The sequence below is a fragment of the Haliotis asinina genome, chromosome 10 (assembly GCF_037392515.1).
Source record: "Haliotis asinina isolate JCU_RB_2024 chromosome 10, JCU_Hal_asi_v2, whole genome shotgun sequence".
NCBI classification, from domain to species: domain Eukaryota; kingdom Metazoa; phylum Mollusca; class Gastropoda; order Lepetellida; family Haliotidae; genus Haliotis; species Haliotis asinina.
In genome coordinates this window covers 50,920,909-50,936,841 of record NC_090289.1, presented here as the reverse complement: position 1 = coordinate 50,936,841, position 15,933 = coordinate 50,920,909, and the positions used below count along the sequence as shown (strand labels likewise).

Here is a 15,933-nt window from a genome sequence, read left to right as displayed (position 1 = left end):
TGAAAAGGTCAGTTCACTTTAACAATACATTCAATTTTATCTGATTTGTTCTCGTTTAATAATATGAAATGCTTTAGCTATTCTCAATAATTTTGAACCATACTGTATTTAACACATTTACATACACACACGTGTGTATGTTTACCAAGGGTTCTCATATTTTCAATAATGTTTTCTCGTACGATCTTGCGGGCCTGCTGTGGAGATTATACGTGTGCTTTCCGAAATTTTTAGGTCATCTAAGTATGAATAACTATTAGTTTCAAAACAACATATTTCTATATAATTAATCAACTTTAGTTTTAAACTCTACGCTTAAGTGTAACTTTACTTGGGGTACTATTGTCTGACTTTCTGGGGTCCTTCATGTTTTTTTCAATATATTCAGCCGGACGTATGACAGCAAAGTTACCTGCAAGTTCAGACAATTGATACACTCTGTACACTAACCACAACACGACTCTCCACGTCTTCTTCAGTTGGAGATATATTTAAAAGTTATTTTTGTGTCTCTATTTTAGCACTTGTAGCAAAGATATTATTCTAATGACCTATTAGTCCATTGCATTATGTTCACTTTTAATTTTTCGTTCAAAACATTTGGAGATTTGTTTCTCTGTGTGTGTTTACACTCTTTAGGGTTTACATTCTGCAAAAAACAATGTTTCCAATTTTTCACTTTCTCTTAAAGTGAATAAAACATCTTTATAATTGGCACCACAAAGTCCCTTCCCAGTAGTCGAAGCATAATTAGTTGTAGGAGATTACTGCCATATGAGTTGTCTCCCTTTGTGACCCTGTCCTATGAAGTCAAAATGGCAGAGATGACTTGCAAAACATGACGAATTTGTAGGCAGTTTTGTGTCTTAAGGATGGTACCCAGTGGATATCAAGCATGACTTCAAGGTGAGTATAAATATCATTTCAAGTGCTAAAATATCTGTCTATATATTTTGATTGAAAATACTTAACAAAATGTGACATTTAAATCTATCACATGAGACCACTTGCCTCCTTAGCATTGTTTGAATCTTAGATGTATTTAATATGTTCTGAGCCATTTAGTTATTCATTGATTGACATGTTCATAGTATCTGACACGCTATCATACAGATAAAGTGTTACATATTTGCTTAAATAAGTGAAAAGCAAGTGTTTGGTCTTTGTGCTGGTATGCAACATAGGGGGCCCTTTTGGGGGGTAATCTATACTTGTTTTGTACGGTATATGTTCTTAAAGCTATTCTTTTGGTGTTATATATCAAGTATATTACTAAGTCCACATTTCTGACAATATAGAATATGTTTATTTAAATAAGTAGAAATGGTTTGGATTACCACAACATTGCCTTTAAGACATCCTCCCTAAAAGGGCCCCCAATATATTATAATGCAGTCACCAGATGATAATTTCATTACAACAAACAAGAACAATGTTTAATATCGGGTCCTGTGGTGAACAAATTATAAAATATCTAAATTTTGCAAGATAGTTTATACACTTAGGTGTTGTATTTGTATCCTTTAGTGATTACAGTATATAAAGTTTTTATTTTTGTTTTTGTGATTTTTCGTTTAAGATTTCTACTATTGTTTCCCTGTAAGATTTTGACTTGCAACTGATCATAATGTAATGATTTGACTATAATTGCCTCATATCTGGTCATGAATTATGAGGTTTTTGTAAAGATGTTTGCAAGATGATTAATTTAGAATAATTAAAACATTTGGGTTGATGTGACAAAAATAGATGAATTATTTTTATATAGTCTGGTTCATAATTATTGAGAATTTTTCTTCTTACTTTGAGCTATCCTAACACCTCAACTGATTCACTGATACTTAAAACTAAGTAATGGTATAAGGGAGGTAACTCATCTTGGCCTACTGAGTATAGTACAATTAGAGTTACCTCCCCTGAATTTGTAGCAGACGTCATTTTCCTCAGCACTGTCAACAATGTCTGCTGAAGATAAAAGAAGGTTGATTTTTGAGTTGTGTAATCAAGGAATTGATGATGTAAATACATTGGCAGAGAGAACAGGAACTCCTCTTTCTTCTGTGTATAGGATTAAGAAGAATTTTAAAGAGGGAAAGGATTTTGGGCACTAGAAAGGAGCAGGGAGACCCAGAAAATTGGACTTCTCAGATCGCGTCCGGCTGGGAATTTTAGCGTCTAAAAAGCAAAGGGCAAGCATCTCCAACATCAGGTATGAAATGATAGAAAGGGGATCAACAGTTGTATCAAAATCTACAGTTAGAAGAAATTTGATTGATTTTGGATGGGAGAAAAAGACTGGAATTCCTTCTCCTCTCATGAAACAAGAACATAAAGACAGGCGTGTTGAGTGGTGTTTGGCACATGAAAACTTTGACTGGGAAAATGTGATTTTTACTGATGAAAGCTCAATATGGGTATATGCCAATAATGTGAAAATATGGACAAAGTCTGCGTCAGCACCGTTGTATCGACGACCTAAATACAGCCCAAAGTTTCATGTATGGGGAGGGATATCCTTATTAGGAACGACCCCGCTGTGTGTGTTTGAGGGAATCTGACAAGTCAACGCTACACTAACATATTAGATAATTTTCTCCTTCCAAGTGCACATGTGTTTTATGGAAATGACTGGATTTTGCAGCAAGATAATGATCCTAAACACATCGCAAAACATGCCAAGCAGTGGTTTCAGGAGAAAAATGTGACTGCATTACCATTTCCTGCATATAGTCCTGACTTAAATCCCATTGAAAACATTTGGGGGATGATGAAGGAATGTGTGAATCAAAAGGGGTTGACAAAAATTGAAGACATGAAGAGAGAAGTGGTCCGATACTGGGACAGCATAACTCACGAGACACTAACCTCTCTGATAGGAAGTATGCCTACCCGTCTTAGACTGTGCCGTGAAGCTCAAGGAGACTTGATAAAATATTAAATTGTTACCTACACAACATGAAAAGGTCAGTTCACTTTCACAATACATTCAATTTTATCTGATTTGTTCTCGTTTAATAATATGAAATGCTTTAGCTATTCTCAATAATTTTGAACCATACTGTATTTTCAGATCACAATGACAACAATACCACAGCTAAGTCATTGTTGTGAAACAACAAATGAGAAGGACCTTAACTGGAGTTTGTGCATTTTATGTCAAAATGCTACCAGTGACAAAATCAAATTCCCTCTAGTATTCCAACCAAGATTAGAATCTTATGAAAACCTGTTGGAAATTATACATGAACGTGCTACTATAAAAGATGGACTGTATGTTGATATTTGCCAGAGACTTGAAGGTTGCACAAAGGAAACACTCTTATTACATAAGGTTGTTTGGCACAGAAGCTGCTATTCCAATGCAACTAATAAAGACCAAATACAACGTGCCAGGAATAGAAAACATTTGTCTTCTTTGCTGTTGACAACATAGACTTTGCAGAAGACACACCTGACGGGAAGGGAATGACACATGGAACCATGACTGCTGTCTACCAGAAGGCTGATGCCTCAGGAGAACTGATATCACAACCGCTTGACATACAGTGACATGACTGTGGCCCAGATACTTAGCAGATATGTATGCACTGAGATCAAAGGATCCATACACATGGAATGAGCTGACTAATGGAAATATATCTGTTTCCAAAAGACGTATCCCCTTTGTGTCCATTGGAGCTGATCATGCATGTGAACAACTTAACAGACAAATGAAGGTACACTCTGGTCTTCTTGGCATATCACGGAATGCAAATGCAAGACAGCGTTTTTTCCTGGCAGCACCTGAGTTGTCACGATTAGCCAATGAGTTCATCAGTCAGTTTGGTCTTGAAGCAGCTGAAGTCAATGAGCATCATGACCTTGCACCAGGTGTTATCCAGCGGGACCACATTGCAGTTGACAAAATCAAGAATGCTATCCTGAGTCACGGGAATCCTTTTACTGTTGAAGGGGACAAGCTGCACAATCTGATAACACATGCATATGTTCAAGATCAGTACGTCTCTCAGATACTGAAAATAGATGAGACCGGGCAAAAGTTGTATGAAGAATATGTCGCAGAAAGAATCAATGGAACAGTCAGCCTATGAGCTCCAGTGAAGAAGGAAAACAACAATCTTTACATGTCTGACAGTAAGAAGCAAACAGTGAAACTTCGAGACAGTGTTGTGGACCTGAAAGAAACAAAGGACTTGTAAGGATGACTAATGATTTTAGCCAGATCAAGTCGCGATATTGACCTGAAACATGCTATAGGAGGCTATGAATTCACGCTGACACCAAGAGCATTCTTTTCTCCAGATGGCATGTTGTTGCAATGTACAGACAAGTCAAAACTCATCAGTTGCTTTGAGGAAATGGGAAAAAGCCATACGATCAGTGATCCAGAAACAGCCCCTCAACTTACCCAAATTGACTCTACAGTGCTTAGGATTGCTGTAGTTGATGGTATGGTTCTTCTTCAGAAGATGACACAGTTACCTTCAGCAGTGGAGACGGTAGGGGATTTAAACTGGTGCTTCAATAACCGACTGATGAGCCTTACAAGAAAATTTGACGAAGTTATTCTTGTGTTTGATACCTATAGACCTGATTCACTTAAATGGGCAACAAGAGAAAAGAGACGTCATGGCAAGGATCCAGTTCAGTACCAAAAAACTGATGGAACAAGAATCAAGCACATCACATTCAAACGATTCTTATCTCATGACCAAACTAAGAATGATCTTGCAGAGTACCTTGCAACAATGACCATTGAGTACAACAAGGATTCATCAAAGGTCTTCATCACTGCAGCATCGGGTAACACAAGAAGTAACCGCAACTTTGAGTCAAACAACCATGAAGAGGCTGACACACTCATGATCTACCAAACCAACTGTTCATCTCAGCGAAACCCATGTGACTCTGAACTTGTTTTCTTCTCTCCTGATACTGACGTCCTCGTGCTAATCATAGAAAATTATGATCACCTGCCAGTAAAGACATCTGTCTGCATGGCATCAGGTGAAGTACAAATAGAGCCTATATGGAAATCACTTGGGGCTGAAAAAGCCAAGGCTCTACCAGCCTTCCATGCTTTTTCTGGAGCTGATAATACAGGTAGATTTTCTTACGTTGGGAAGACAACTTGGTTCAAGACATTTGTAACGGCCACCAGAGACACCTTTGAAGCTTTACAGCAGCTATCTTGTAGGGAAGATCTTGCTGAAGAAACATTTTCAACATTAGCTAGATTTGTATGTGCTGTGTATTGTCCAAAATCAATCACCCTGAATGAAATTCCTGAACTCAGGTGGTACCTCTTTTGCAAACACATGGCTGAAAGTGATAGGCTCCCTCCAACAACTGGTGCCTTGAGACAGCACATTCACAGAGTTCAGATGCAGGCATGGGTATGGGCTCAAGCTCATGTTGCCAAACAAGTCTTCTTGGACCCAGAGAGATATTGGTATTACAGGGATAAGGATGCTCAGCTTAGACCAGTAACCACAGATGTTCTTCCAGCTCCACAGGCTATTCTCGAGATGGTTCGGTGCCAGTGCAAGACAGACTGTTCAACTCAGCGGTGTACATGCAAATCAAAGGACTTATTATGTACTGAACTTTGTCAGTGCAGTAATCAGTGTGAGAATGAAGAGTCTCAAGTTGAGGAAACAATTCCTGATGATAACTTTGATGAACTGCTGTAAATATGTATTATGATGAGTGTTTCTGAATGATCTCTCATTTGGGGACATTGTGGATACTAGTATATAATTACATGATTAATGACAACTTTTCGATTGGAGATATGATGACATGTCTGAAATGGAAATCGCGATGACATTGATGACTAGCTGTAAACACTGTTGTGTATTTGGTGCTGACACTGTCTGAAGATTGCAACATCTGAGGATAGACATTAACCTACAGTGTCAATACGGTGACACTGTGGACATTCATGTTGTGATCTTCAACCCGTTGCGACGATTGCACCACTGATCAAGTTAGTAATTTAATTGGTTATCATAACATTCATAATATTCTTGTTTAATACAGAGATAAATAAGTATTACAATATACAAGTATATACAAGTATCTGTGAGTTCAGTGCATAGATATATATCATAAATAGTTGATATGAAATATATAATGTTCAAATGTTGTATATAATAACACATTTCCACTTAATGTATACACAGTAATAGTAGCCTTGATACTTGGTTGTATACAAGTAACCATTAACAGCATAAAAATTTCAAATATATAGTGAAAATAGATGCACAATAGCAGTTAAAAGTGAAAAAAAAGGTGGCACATTACTGAATTTGGCAGCCATTTTGAAATCCAAGATGGCCGCCAATGGGATTATGGGAAAATTTGGAAACATTGATTTTCACATTAAGTGTAGTGAGTGGTTTATGAATATGCATAATTTTGCTAATCTCCAATTTTTTTTAACGAAAATACATAACACAATGGACTATATTCGGGAAAATGAAATTATAGTATTTGTGATTCTTAAACCGTGTTTCTGAAAATATATGAAGAAATTAAGGTAAAAGGCTGGTGAATGCGTTAGATTATGTTTTCAACCAATCATTACCACCATCACTTTACAACAGATTATGTGTTTATAGAAGCACCAATTTTCGAGTGTTTCAGTAATGTGTATTTCTGTTGGAATTCGTCGAATCCCAGTTGCGCAGATCGATGCTCATGCTGTTAATGACTAGATAGATTATTTCGATACCGCCGTCAAAAGGTGGAATATTGCTAAGTGCAGATCCAGAACCATTTCGTTCAGACTATTGACCTAACATAGTTCACAGCATTGTGAAACTGTTTGCGAGCTTGCTTAACTGCTCGTAGGCTTAGGGAGATAACCGATCGTGTGTAATCTATTCATATATTATGTGTTTTAATTCTTCTGCATGTTGCGCATCGTATGTATGTGCTACATAGGGCCAGCTTCCTCGACTTATGGTCACAGATTATGAAACATAGGATGATCACAATATATGTATGCTATGGTAATCAGATCCATCTTCATCTTGTAACAGGTTTTTTTTTATAATATGCACATATCCCAGTTCAATTTCAAATCTGTTCTCGTCACGATATGGCTGAAATATTGCCGATGTGACATTAAATATGAACTCACTCACTCACTCACTCACTCACTCACTCACTCACTCACTCACTCACTCACTCACTCATCATCTTATCCCCAACGTACGCATAAGATAAAATCTAAAATCAATAGTGTCCAAGCATACGAAAAACTGGTGTTCCTTTAAACTTTTCTTCTACTTCCAGTTATTCCGGAAAACTGACTGTGGAGCCAGTATGTTGACCACACCGCAACAAAAGGTGAAAACTCGTATTGATGATTGGTTGTTTTATTCCACAGGTGCCCCAGACAACAGAAAATCACAACAAGAGAATCAGCCAATCAAGGCTTGTCGTCAATCAATATAAACCACTCCACTGGGTTAATTAAGATAGCAGTATCGAACGTTTAAGAGCGAGTATAACACTGACTGCATGCATTCGATAGATCAAGCCTTATGTAAATTATGTATATTCCTCTATCAGTATTTGCACTGACGATACAACACATCAAAAGACGATTTCAAGGCGACAGTGCATATTATGCTAACAACAGCATGATGTGTTATTTCAGTTGCTTGTCAACAGTACGATCATACGTTGGATAAACTGAATATGTACCAAGGACGAAGTGATTACACATACATGTATCTAGAGTGCTAGAATAATACGGCTTAAGCTAATTACTCTTTCTACTGTGATATTTTTACATATGAATCCAAAATACAGAGCTCTTCAGACGTAGAGTGATGTCTGACATTTTCATCAAGCAGTCAGGGCAATGTCTGACATGGACAACCATGAAAGTAAAGACTAGAACTGAAGGGGCGACTAGGGAGATCGGGTGGTCTGTCTCACTGACTTGGTTGACATATGTCATAGCATCCAAATTGCGTAGATAGATGCTCATGCTGTTGATCACATGATGTCTGATCCAAACTCCATTCTACGGCATAAAACTAAACTCACTCACACAGTCTGACCAGGAAAGACATTCAACAAAATGTAAAACACACGTGCAGTATACTCAAATAACTGGCAAGGGTTTATCGATTTATCGGACAGAGCATTGCTGTACGGCGTTATTTTTCTGATGAATTGTGGGAACGACGGGTGGTACCGGTTGGGCAGGACTTGCATATATGCTCACCCTTTTCACTGATTTTGCTGTGGTCAGTTACTATGATGTACCAATTATTTTAACATTTTTACTAATGAATTTTCTTTCCGAAGATAGTCCAAACTTTTCGTCAGCAGAATATGTTTTCGAACTGCAGTCATGAAAGATTCGTCGGTGCCATCATCTGCTTGTTCATAACTGAGCAAAGGTAAAATTGTCATGCATAACACGTGTGCGGAATCGAAAGCAGGTTTTCTCCATGACCAGCCACCCTGCATCTACAAAGATATTAATATTTAGATCGCTTTCGACTTCTCCGTGGGAGGTTAGTCCGGGTTGCTTGACGTATGCTTGATGCTTAAACATTGTACCCATGGAAGTCCAAACATTCATTACAGAAAAGTCTTGTTTCCAGTTTACTGGATTAAGTCCTATTGCGCAACTACGGAAGCGTAGTAGGGCCACGGTGAAAAATATTTTTGGTGTCACTATCTCCTACGTAGGACTTCTTATCACCTACGTAGGACATACTATCTCCTACCAAGGACTTACTATCTCCTACATAGGTAATAATAAGCCCTACGTAGGAGATAGTAAGTCTTACGTAGGAGTTAATGAGCCTAAAAAAACTTTAACCGTGGCCCTGATACGCTTCCGTACGCAACTGAGTGTGTTAACCAGTCCAGAATTTCTAGACTAATTCATTCAACGGATGTAACCAGTGAGCCAGATGCATTGAACCATGCGGGATAACGTATATTTCGGACTTTCGTATGACCAATAGTCTCTCTGCAAGATATCACCAATGAAACAAGCACAGGGTGTTTGGGGTGGAGGGGTAGGAGTTTGGTTAACACTGTGATTTAGGCGTGTCACAGGTCACAATGAAGACCCGGGTTCATGTCCGACAGTGTCATTGGTGGAATAGTGTTAAAAGCGGTGTAAGGCCATGTTCCCTCTCTATGTTGAGGGGTAAAGACAAACACCAGGTGTTCGTGTCGCTGACACGGATAAGACACTGGACCTTGTTTAACTGTCTCTGTATCGAAATATCGGCGTCCTTCTACACAGGAACACTCTCTTGTACGTGGCCGAGAACCGCCTACTCATTGCCATGTACACAATGAAGTTAGCAGATGAATTGCAGGACTCCACGAGAACAATACAACTGCCGACCAGGTTAAAGGTGTTTGCGTATTTTCCTCTGAAGTCGAATTCGGGTATGATGAACCGTACCGTAAGTGCAACTGTTGCCGGGAACATGCACAAGAGGTAGATGGCGTTGACGAGGAGTAGCATGTTGGTGGTGCGGTCTTCGTCCTTGTCCACCGCAGAAGAGGTTGCGCGTCTCCATGACGCACTGCTTCTCAGCTTGGACACCACAAGCGCTGTGAACAGGCACACGAGAAATACGGGGATGTACCGGAATAATATGTTGAGAAACTGGTCCAGATAGACTCTGAAAAACTCCGTGTTGTCCAGATTGAATTTGGTTGGTTTCATAATTGGCACCGTTCTGTTTTGTTGGTCGTTGTAAACCCAAACCGTTTCATAGAGGTTGAGAGCCGGGGCCATTGCTGCAATAGCTGCAGTGTAAAGGATTATGACTGCGACTATCAAACGCCGGGACGTGAGAAGATAATGAGCTTTCAGCGGCAAATACACCGCAATGAAGCGTTCAATGGATATCAGCATTGTCAAGAGCGTTGTTATCCTCCCGAACAGGATATTGAGTACCACAACGTGTGAACTTATGACAGTGCTGAAGTCAGCTGCAGCAACAGCATCGACTTTGGACACGAGGCAGACTAATTTTCTCAATAGTGTTGTGAAAAGAAATAAAGTATCTGAGACTGACAATCCAACCAGGATGACGTTCACTCTCTCCTTGGAGCCTTGGACGTAGAGGACGACGAAGCTCATGATGTTACCGACAACCCCAAACACACAGACAACAGGAACGATGCCACAGTTTACCACCTCCATCACACTGTCTGTGGTCACGGCGCTGATTAACGGTTGGTCAAGAAGACCTTCAAGAGGCGACGTGTACGCATCCGCAGTGCTGGCTACGGTCGTGCCATCCTGTGATGTAAAATAACCGTTGTCACTCGCGTTGTTGGCGATCGTTGTTTCCATTTCTGAGAAGACCCTAAGGCGGAGAAAAGAAGGTAATCAACAGGCTAACAAATGGAAGAAGTAAACAAAGCCAATTCATTGTTACAAAAGAAACCCACTCCCTTTACTTATTCAACAGGGAACATTAAATATGCCGTGTTGTCCGCGCAGCTATATGTAGAGAAATCACAACCGATTTCCTAGCATCTTGGAACAAGTCATTTTGTTAATTTACACAAAACCCGACATCAAAATGCAATAAATACTTATTTTCCCTATTCAATTCTTGCTTTGTCTCCATTAATAGCCAGGTAAGTTCATTAATAACGAGGATATAGCTCTATGGTTGTGTCTATGTTTGTGTGTAATACAAGAAACTTGTACTTCCCATCACACATAAATATCAGACAAATGGCATGCAGGTCATCATAGCAACTATCATAGCAACATCTGAAATTGTCATCACTATAATTTCCATCATTGTATGGACAATTCACTACATCAGAACAATAACTATAAAATGGGTCGTATGCTCATTTTTTTTTCATTTTTGATTTATGCTCTAGCGGTATTGTACAATGTTCAAAGCGTTCAGATGTAAATTTAATGCCTTTCTAGTTGCGATGACACCCAGTCATGTCTAAATAAAGTATTCATAGAAATGAGACCAGATTATTAAACTTCACTCAAAATTACCGCGATTAATTATTGTGTCGTGACGTGCAAATCGTAATGTTTGTTTTATGACAAATGATTACATTTCTCTGTCCTAATAGGATATCTGGGGCGACAATGTTTACACAAGCAGCCAAAAGCTGTTCCGGAATCAGAAAACCATGTACTGAGATTCCGACTAAATAATGAGCACATGTGAAATAAGGGGAATAATCAATAAATCAATAAATAGTAAATCACAGGAAATCATCGATGACACCAGACGTTCTTGATAAGAGTATCCGCATGGTTGTCGATCACGCATTTCCACAAACAAGTAAATGTTATGTTTTCATGTAAAATATCTGTCACAACAGCATCTATTGTACTGTTCTAACAATGTCATAAACATGCTTACAGGAACCGTTATCTCTAAATATATATAAACAGTCATCATTTGTAACAGATCGTTTCGGTGACCTCATTTGTAGAATCTCTGCCTGGAGAGTGAGTGAATTTGGTATCACGCCGTTTTTAGCAAAATTCCAGCAAAATCACGACGAGATACACCATAATTGGATTTCACACATTGTACCAATGTTAGGAATCGAGCCCAAACGCTTTAACCACTAGGGAATATCACACCACAAATATAGTACTTGATGCCATTGCGGGAGCTCGGCAATAGAGGGACAATCAGCTTACTCTTTTGGAGTTTGTTGTAACTGTTAAATTGAGGAATGGTATTTTAGCGAAACCCTAAAACCGCCCTAACATCCCACTAGCAGTGGCACACACACTACCGTGTACTAAAATAATATTTTCACAAAGTGATAAGCTGCAGTTACAAAGTTTAAAACGTTCACATTTAATATGATGACCGACAGATCAAAGCCTTCAAAATAGCTATGATTTACGCACTGATACAAAAGAAAATTTAAACTAATAGTGTTTAAGCCTAAACCATTTTTATTCAATTTAACAGCTTTTAAAATTTGGCTTTACAAATGAACGTTTTAATAAATAAAACAAACCTTAATATAAGATTCATGAACATATTGACACGCGTTTTACGGTATTTAGTTTAAGTCAGCATAACACACGACGCATAGTTTGATGGAGTCTGTAAACAAACCTTTTGTTGCCACAAAATCTTCCCTCAGCGGCTGTATTCCCTCTAATCCCAGGTCGGGTATAATGGCCAGATATAAAGTAAGGCAGACAATGACACCTGTGCTCCTCTCTGGGGCAATGCGACAAATGGCACAAGCTGTCGAGGATCTATACATATCGATCTACCCGAACCTATACTTAAGACCTCTGGATACCCAATAGGCTTAATTGTATTCACGTCGTATTGGAGTGTACCATGTGTACTAACTGTAGGTTGGCCATGCGATCAGACTAAGATGGTGAAGCAGCTAAGTTACTGTTAGGGATGGGTAACACATCTACAGATAGTGCTTGTCCATTGTATGTACAGTGAAAATACATATACTCCTTGTGTTGTAGAACTGTGACTTTATTCATACATTACACTAATCATAACCCACAAAAAAACTGAAATTGAAGAAATGATGAAACACTGTCTCACACTTGAAGGATTACTTGTCTTGTCATTAAATCGCCATTGAATAATAACCAAGGTTTCAACCCCTCCATAGCACTACAAACACTTTCTATAAAACGTGGAACGCAGTGGAAGCTGGTAAATAAGGAGTCAAATGAGAACAGAGCACTTTTGTTAAGCTGTATTCCATAGTTTCATTCCCAAACATGAATAACCTCAATATGCTCAAATATATTTACACATACTAACTATTCAACGATATTTCTGATTATCATCGTTAATCACTCATTTTTACTTCGAGTTTAAGATAACATGAAGAAGAAGTATTGATAATCATCATCTTTGATGGAGAACCTGAATCGTGTAGCCTTCATGAAAACTTTGAGTAGTATCAATAAATCCTTAAAATTCAGGTTGATTTATAGGCTCGATAAAAGTATTTAGAACTTGCACTGGCACCATGAAACTGTAATATGCCCCCTCGTATTTATATCAACATGCGCCCAGTGCATGTCAATAGGTTACTTTTCAAAGAAGTCTGACTTCACCTGAAAAACAGAAAGATGAAGAACTTGATTGGTACAGTGACTCCGGTGACTACGCATAACGTGTTTGATTGACCGTTGCTATTTGTGTCACGAAATAATATTAAGTGAGATTAAATGATTTTGTCAGACCAATAATATTCTTCTAATGAGACACTCTTAATCAGCAATAGCAAATCAATGTGTTATGTATAATTTCATGTTGATCAGTGGGTGCAGCCAGTTCAACTCGCGTGCCACAAAGTCAATACCTACGGTTTCAGACCCGTGAAGGTTCCGGGGTAGAATAGGCCTTCAGCAACCCATGCTTGCTATTAAAGGCGACTCAGCTTGTCGTAAGAGGCGACTAACGGGATCGGGTGGTCAGGCTAGCTGACTTGGTTGACACATGTCATCGGTTCCCAAGTACGCAGATCGATGCTCATGTTGTTGATCACTGGATTGTCTGGTCCAGACTCGATTATTTACAGACCGCCGCCATATAGCTGGAATATTGCTGAGTGCGGCGTAAAACTAAAACTCACTCACTCACTCACCTACGGTTTCAGTTCCTTCAGTCGAGCCCTGATTTGTATTCGTCAATGTGTATAATGCAATACAGTTTGTATTTACAAGCGTTTTACAGAGAGGAAATACAAGTGTTTTACAGTTAGGCAGTACAAGCGTTTCAGAGTTCGGCAATTCAAAAGTGTGAACAAATAAACATTACAGAGAATACTGGAAGGATATGATATTTACAGGGAGGAAATACAAGTGTTTTGCAGCAAGGCAGTACAAGTGTTTCAAAGTTAGGCAATTCACAAGTGTGAACAAATAAACATTACAGAGAATACTGGAAGGATATGATATTTACAGGGAGGAAATACAAGTGTTTTGCAGCAAGGCAGTACAAGTGTTTCAAAGTTAGGCAATTCAAAAGTGTGAACAAATAAACATTACAGAGAATACTGGAAGGATATGATATTTACAGGGAGGAAATACAAGTGTTTTGCAGCAAGGCAGTACAAGTGTTTCAAAGTTAGGCAATTCACAAGTGTGAACAAATAAACATTACAGAGAATACTGGAAGGATATGATATTTACAGGGAGGAAATACAAGTGTTTTGCAGCAAGGCAGTACAAGTGTTTCAAAGTTAGGCAATTCACAAGTGTGAACAAATAAACATTACAGAGAATACTGGAAGGATATGATATTTACAGAGAGGAAATACAAGTGTTTTGCAGCAAGGCAGTACAAGTGTTTCAAAGTTAGGCAATTCACAAGTGTGAACAAATAAACATTACAGAGAATACTGGAAGGATATGACTTTCCTAGTCTATTTCCCAAAGTGTCATTGAACGAAAAAAGCAAAAATGATCGATCCCTTCGTCAAAACCTCCTGATTGATACCAGAGTGCAAATCAGGTCAATAGGTACCTTCAATAGACATTCCATGCCTGTCCTTTCCCTAATGCCCCCTATTATTGTGATCTACTTTCAGCTTCTTGGAGTGGTTTCTTTCAGTTTTTTAACGATCTCTGTAGCTTCTTTTATACATGTATACTAAACAGGAAACGTTATCATCCTTCCTTAATAACGGAAGTATCTATCTGCATCTATCGTTGTAATGCGTGAACGGCCACTTCTTGGCCTGTCTGCGGTGACCCCAGTCTCCCAGTAGCGCTGGATAAGTCTTATACCCGTGATACAGTTGTATCCGAGAGCGTTGGTAACAGCATTGTATGTCGACCCTCACCTGCACCATCCCAATGGATCTTTCTGTCTCTTCAGCTGATGATTGTGGCACATTTCTTGTACTTGTATATCATATCATGCATTCTCTCTCATAATACCGTATAGAATAATTCTACACGTGAAATGGATGCAAACACAGTTTGAATATTGCTGTATTTTGGCGATTGATATTGCCCCATGTGCAAATAGAAAATAGAAAAATGTTACTTTGCAAGCAAAAATGTTAGCAAAGACATTTTAGATGTTCCTAAACACAATTTTCACAATATCAAATACACGTGTTACCTGTCTTGAGTAATGTAAATCAGCAGAAAATGTTTTTAAAGACTGAAATGAAAGGAATGATTCGTTTACATTTTACACACTCTACAACAGCTGTTTCTTTAATGGTTGAAAATGGCGACTTTAAATGTTCAGCTTTGTCTCAAAGCTGAATTCTATTTCAACCTTTTTGTTTTGATGAAACCACGATTATTGGTTTATTATTATTGTTGTCATGATTCGTATAAAGCTGTGTTGTTCGGCTTTCCTGTAAACTAATGCTTTCCAACATATCTTTACAATAATTCATAAAGGCAGGAAGGTAACGTTACATTTAACGTTTAGTGTATGTTGTAGTGTCTTTAGATTTTCCGGATGTTTATTTGTGAACACGTTTTTGTGTCCCTAGTTTATGTGTCATGATTGTATAACTTGTTTTGGAGACTAATAACTCTAACACTCATTCTTAATGGACGGCATCATTACATGTTAGAAGTAAAGGAATTGGGCAAGCCTTCAGCGCACGAAACTAACGCTGCCAGTATATGTCAATGAATAAACAACGCCTAAGAGATCGGACATCATCACATAGATTCTACCTGTGACAGTACAGATCTCACCTGTGCAGATTATCGGAATCCATTAGGACGCATTAAGTGTCCTGATATTGATATGGGTTTTACAACGAGTGTCACTCCATGGGTCTGTTTGTTTATATCTGTATTTACACAATATGTATGTGTACTGAAGGTTCCGTTCAAGGTTACGGTTTTGCTATGTACCTCATGCCTGCCCTTGACCTACACTCGGGCACGTGACAGGAAGGTCGAGAGGC

At 38.6% G+C, this 15,933-nt stretch overlaps 1 protein-coding gene across 1 annotated transcript; it reads right to left on the bottom strand.

Annotated features, from left to right (window-relative positions):
* Window positions 1-9,244: 9,244 nt before the first annotated feature.
* Window positions 9,245-13,246, bottom strand: LOC137298939 (galanin receptor 2b-like). The gene is made up of 2 exons (XM_067831325.1): window positions 13,235-13,246; window positions 9,245-10,195 (listed from the first exon to the last, which is right to left on the bottom strand). Exon 2 carries the CDS (start codon window positions 10,136-10,138, stop codon window positions 9,245-9,247), a length of 894 nt encoding a protein of 297 aa, XP_067687426.1. The 5' UTR covers window positions 10,139-10,195; window positions 13,235-13,246.
* Window positions 13,247-15,933: the final 2,687 nt, after the last annotated feature.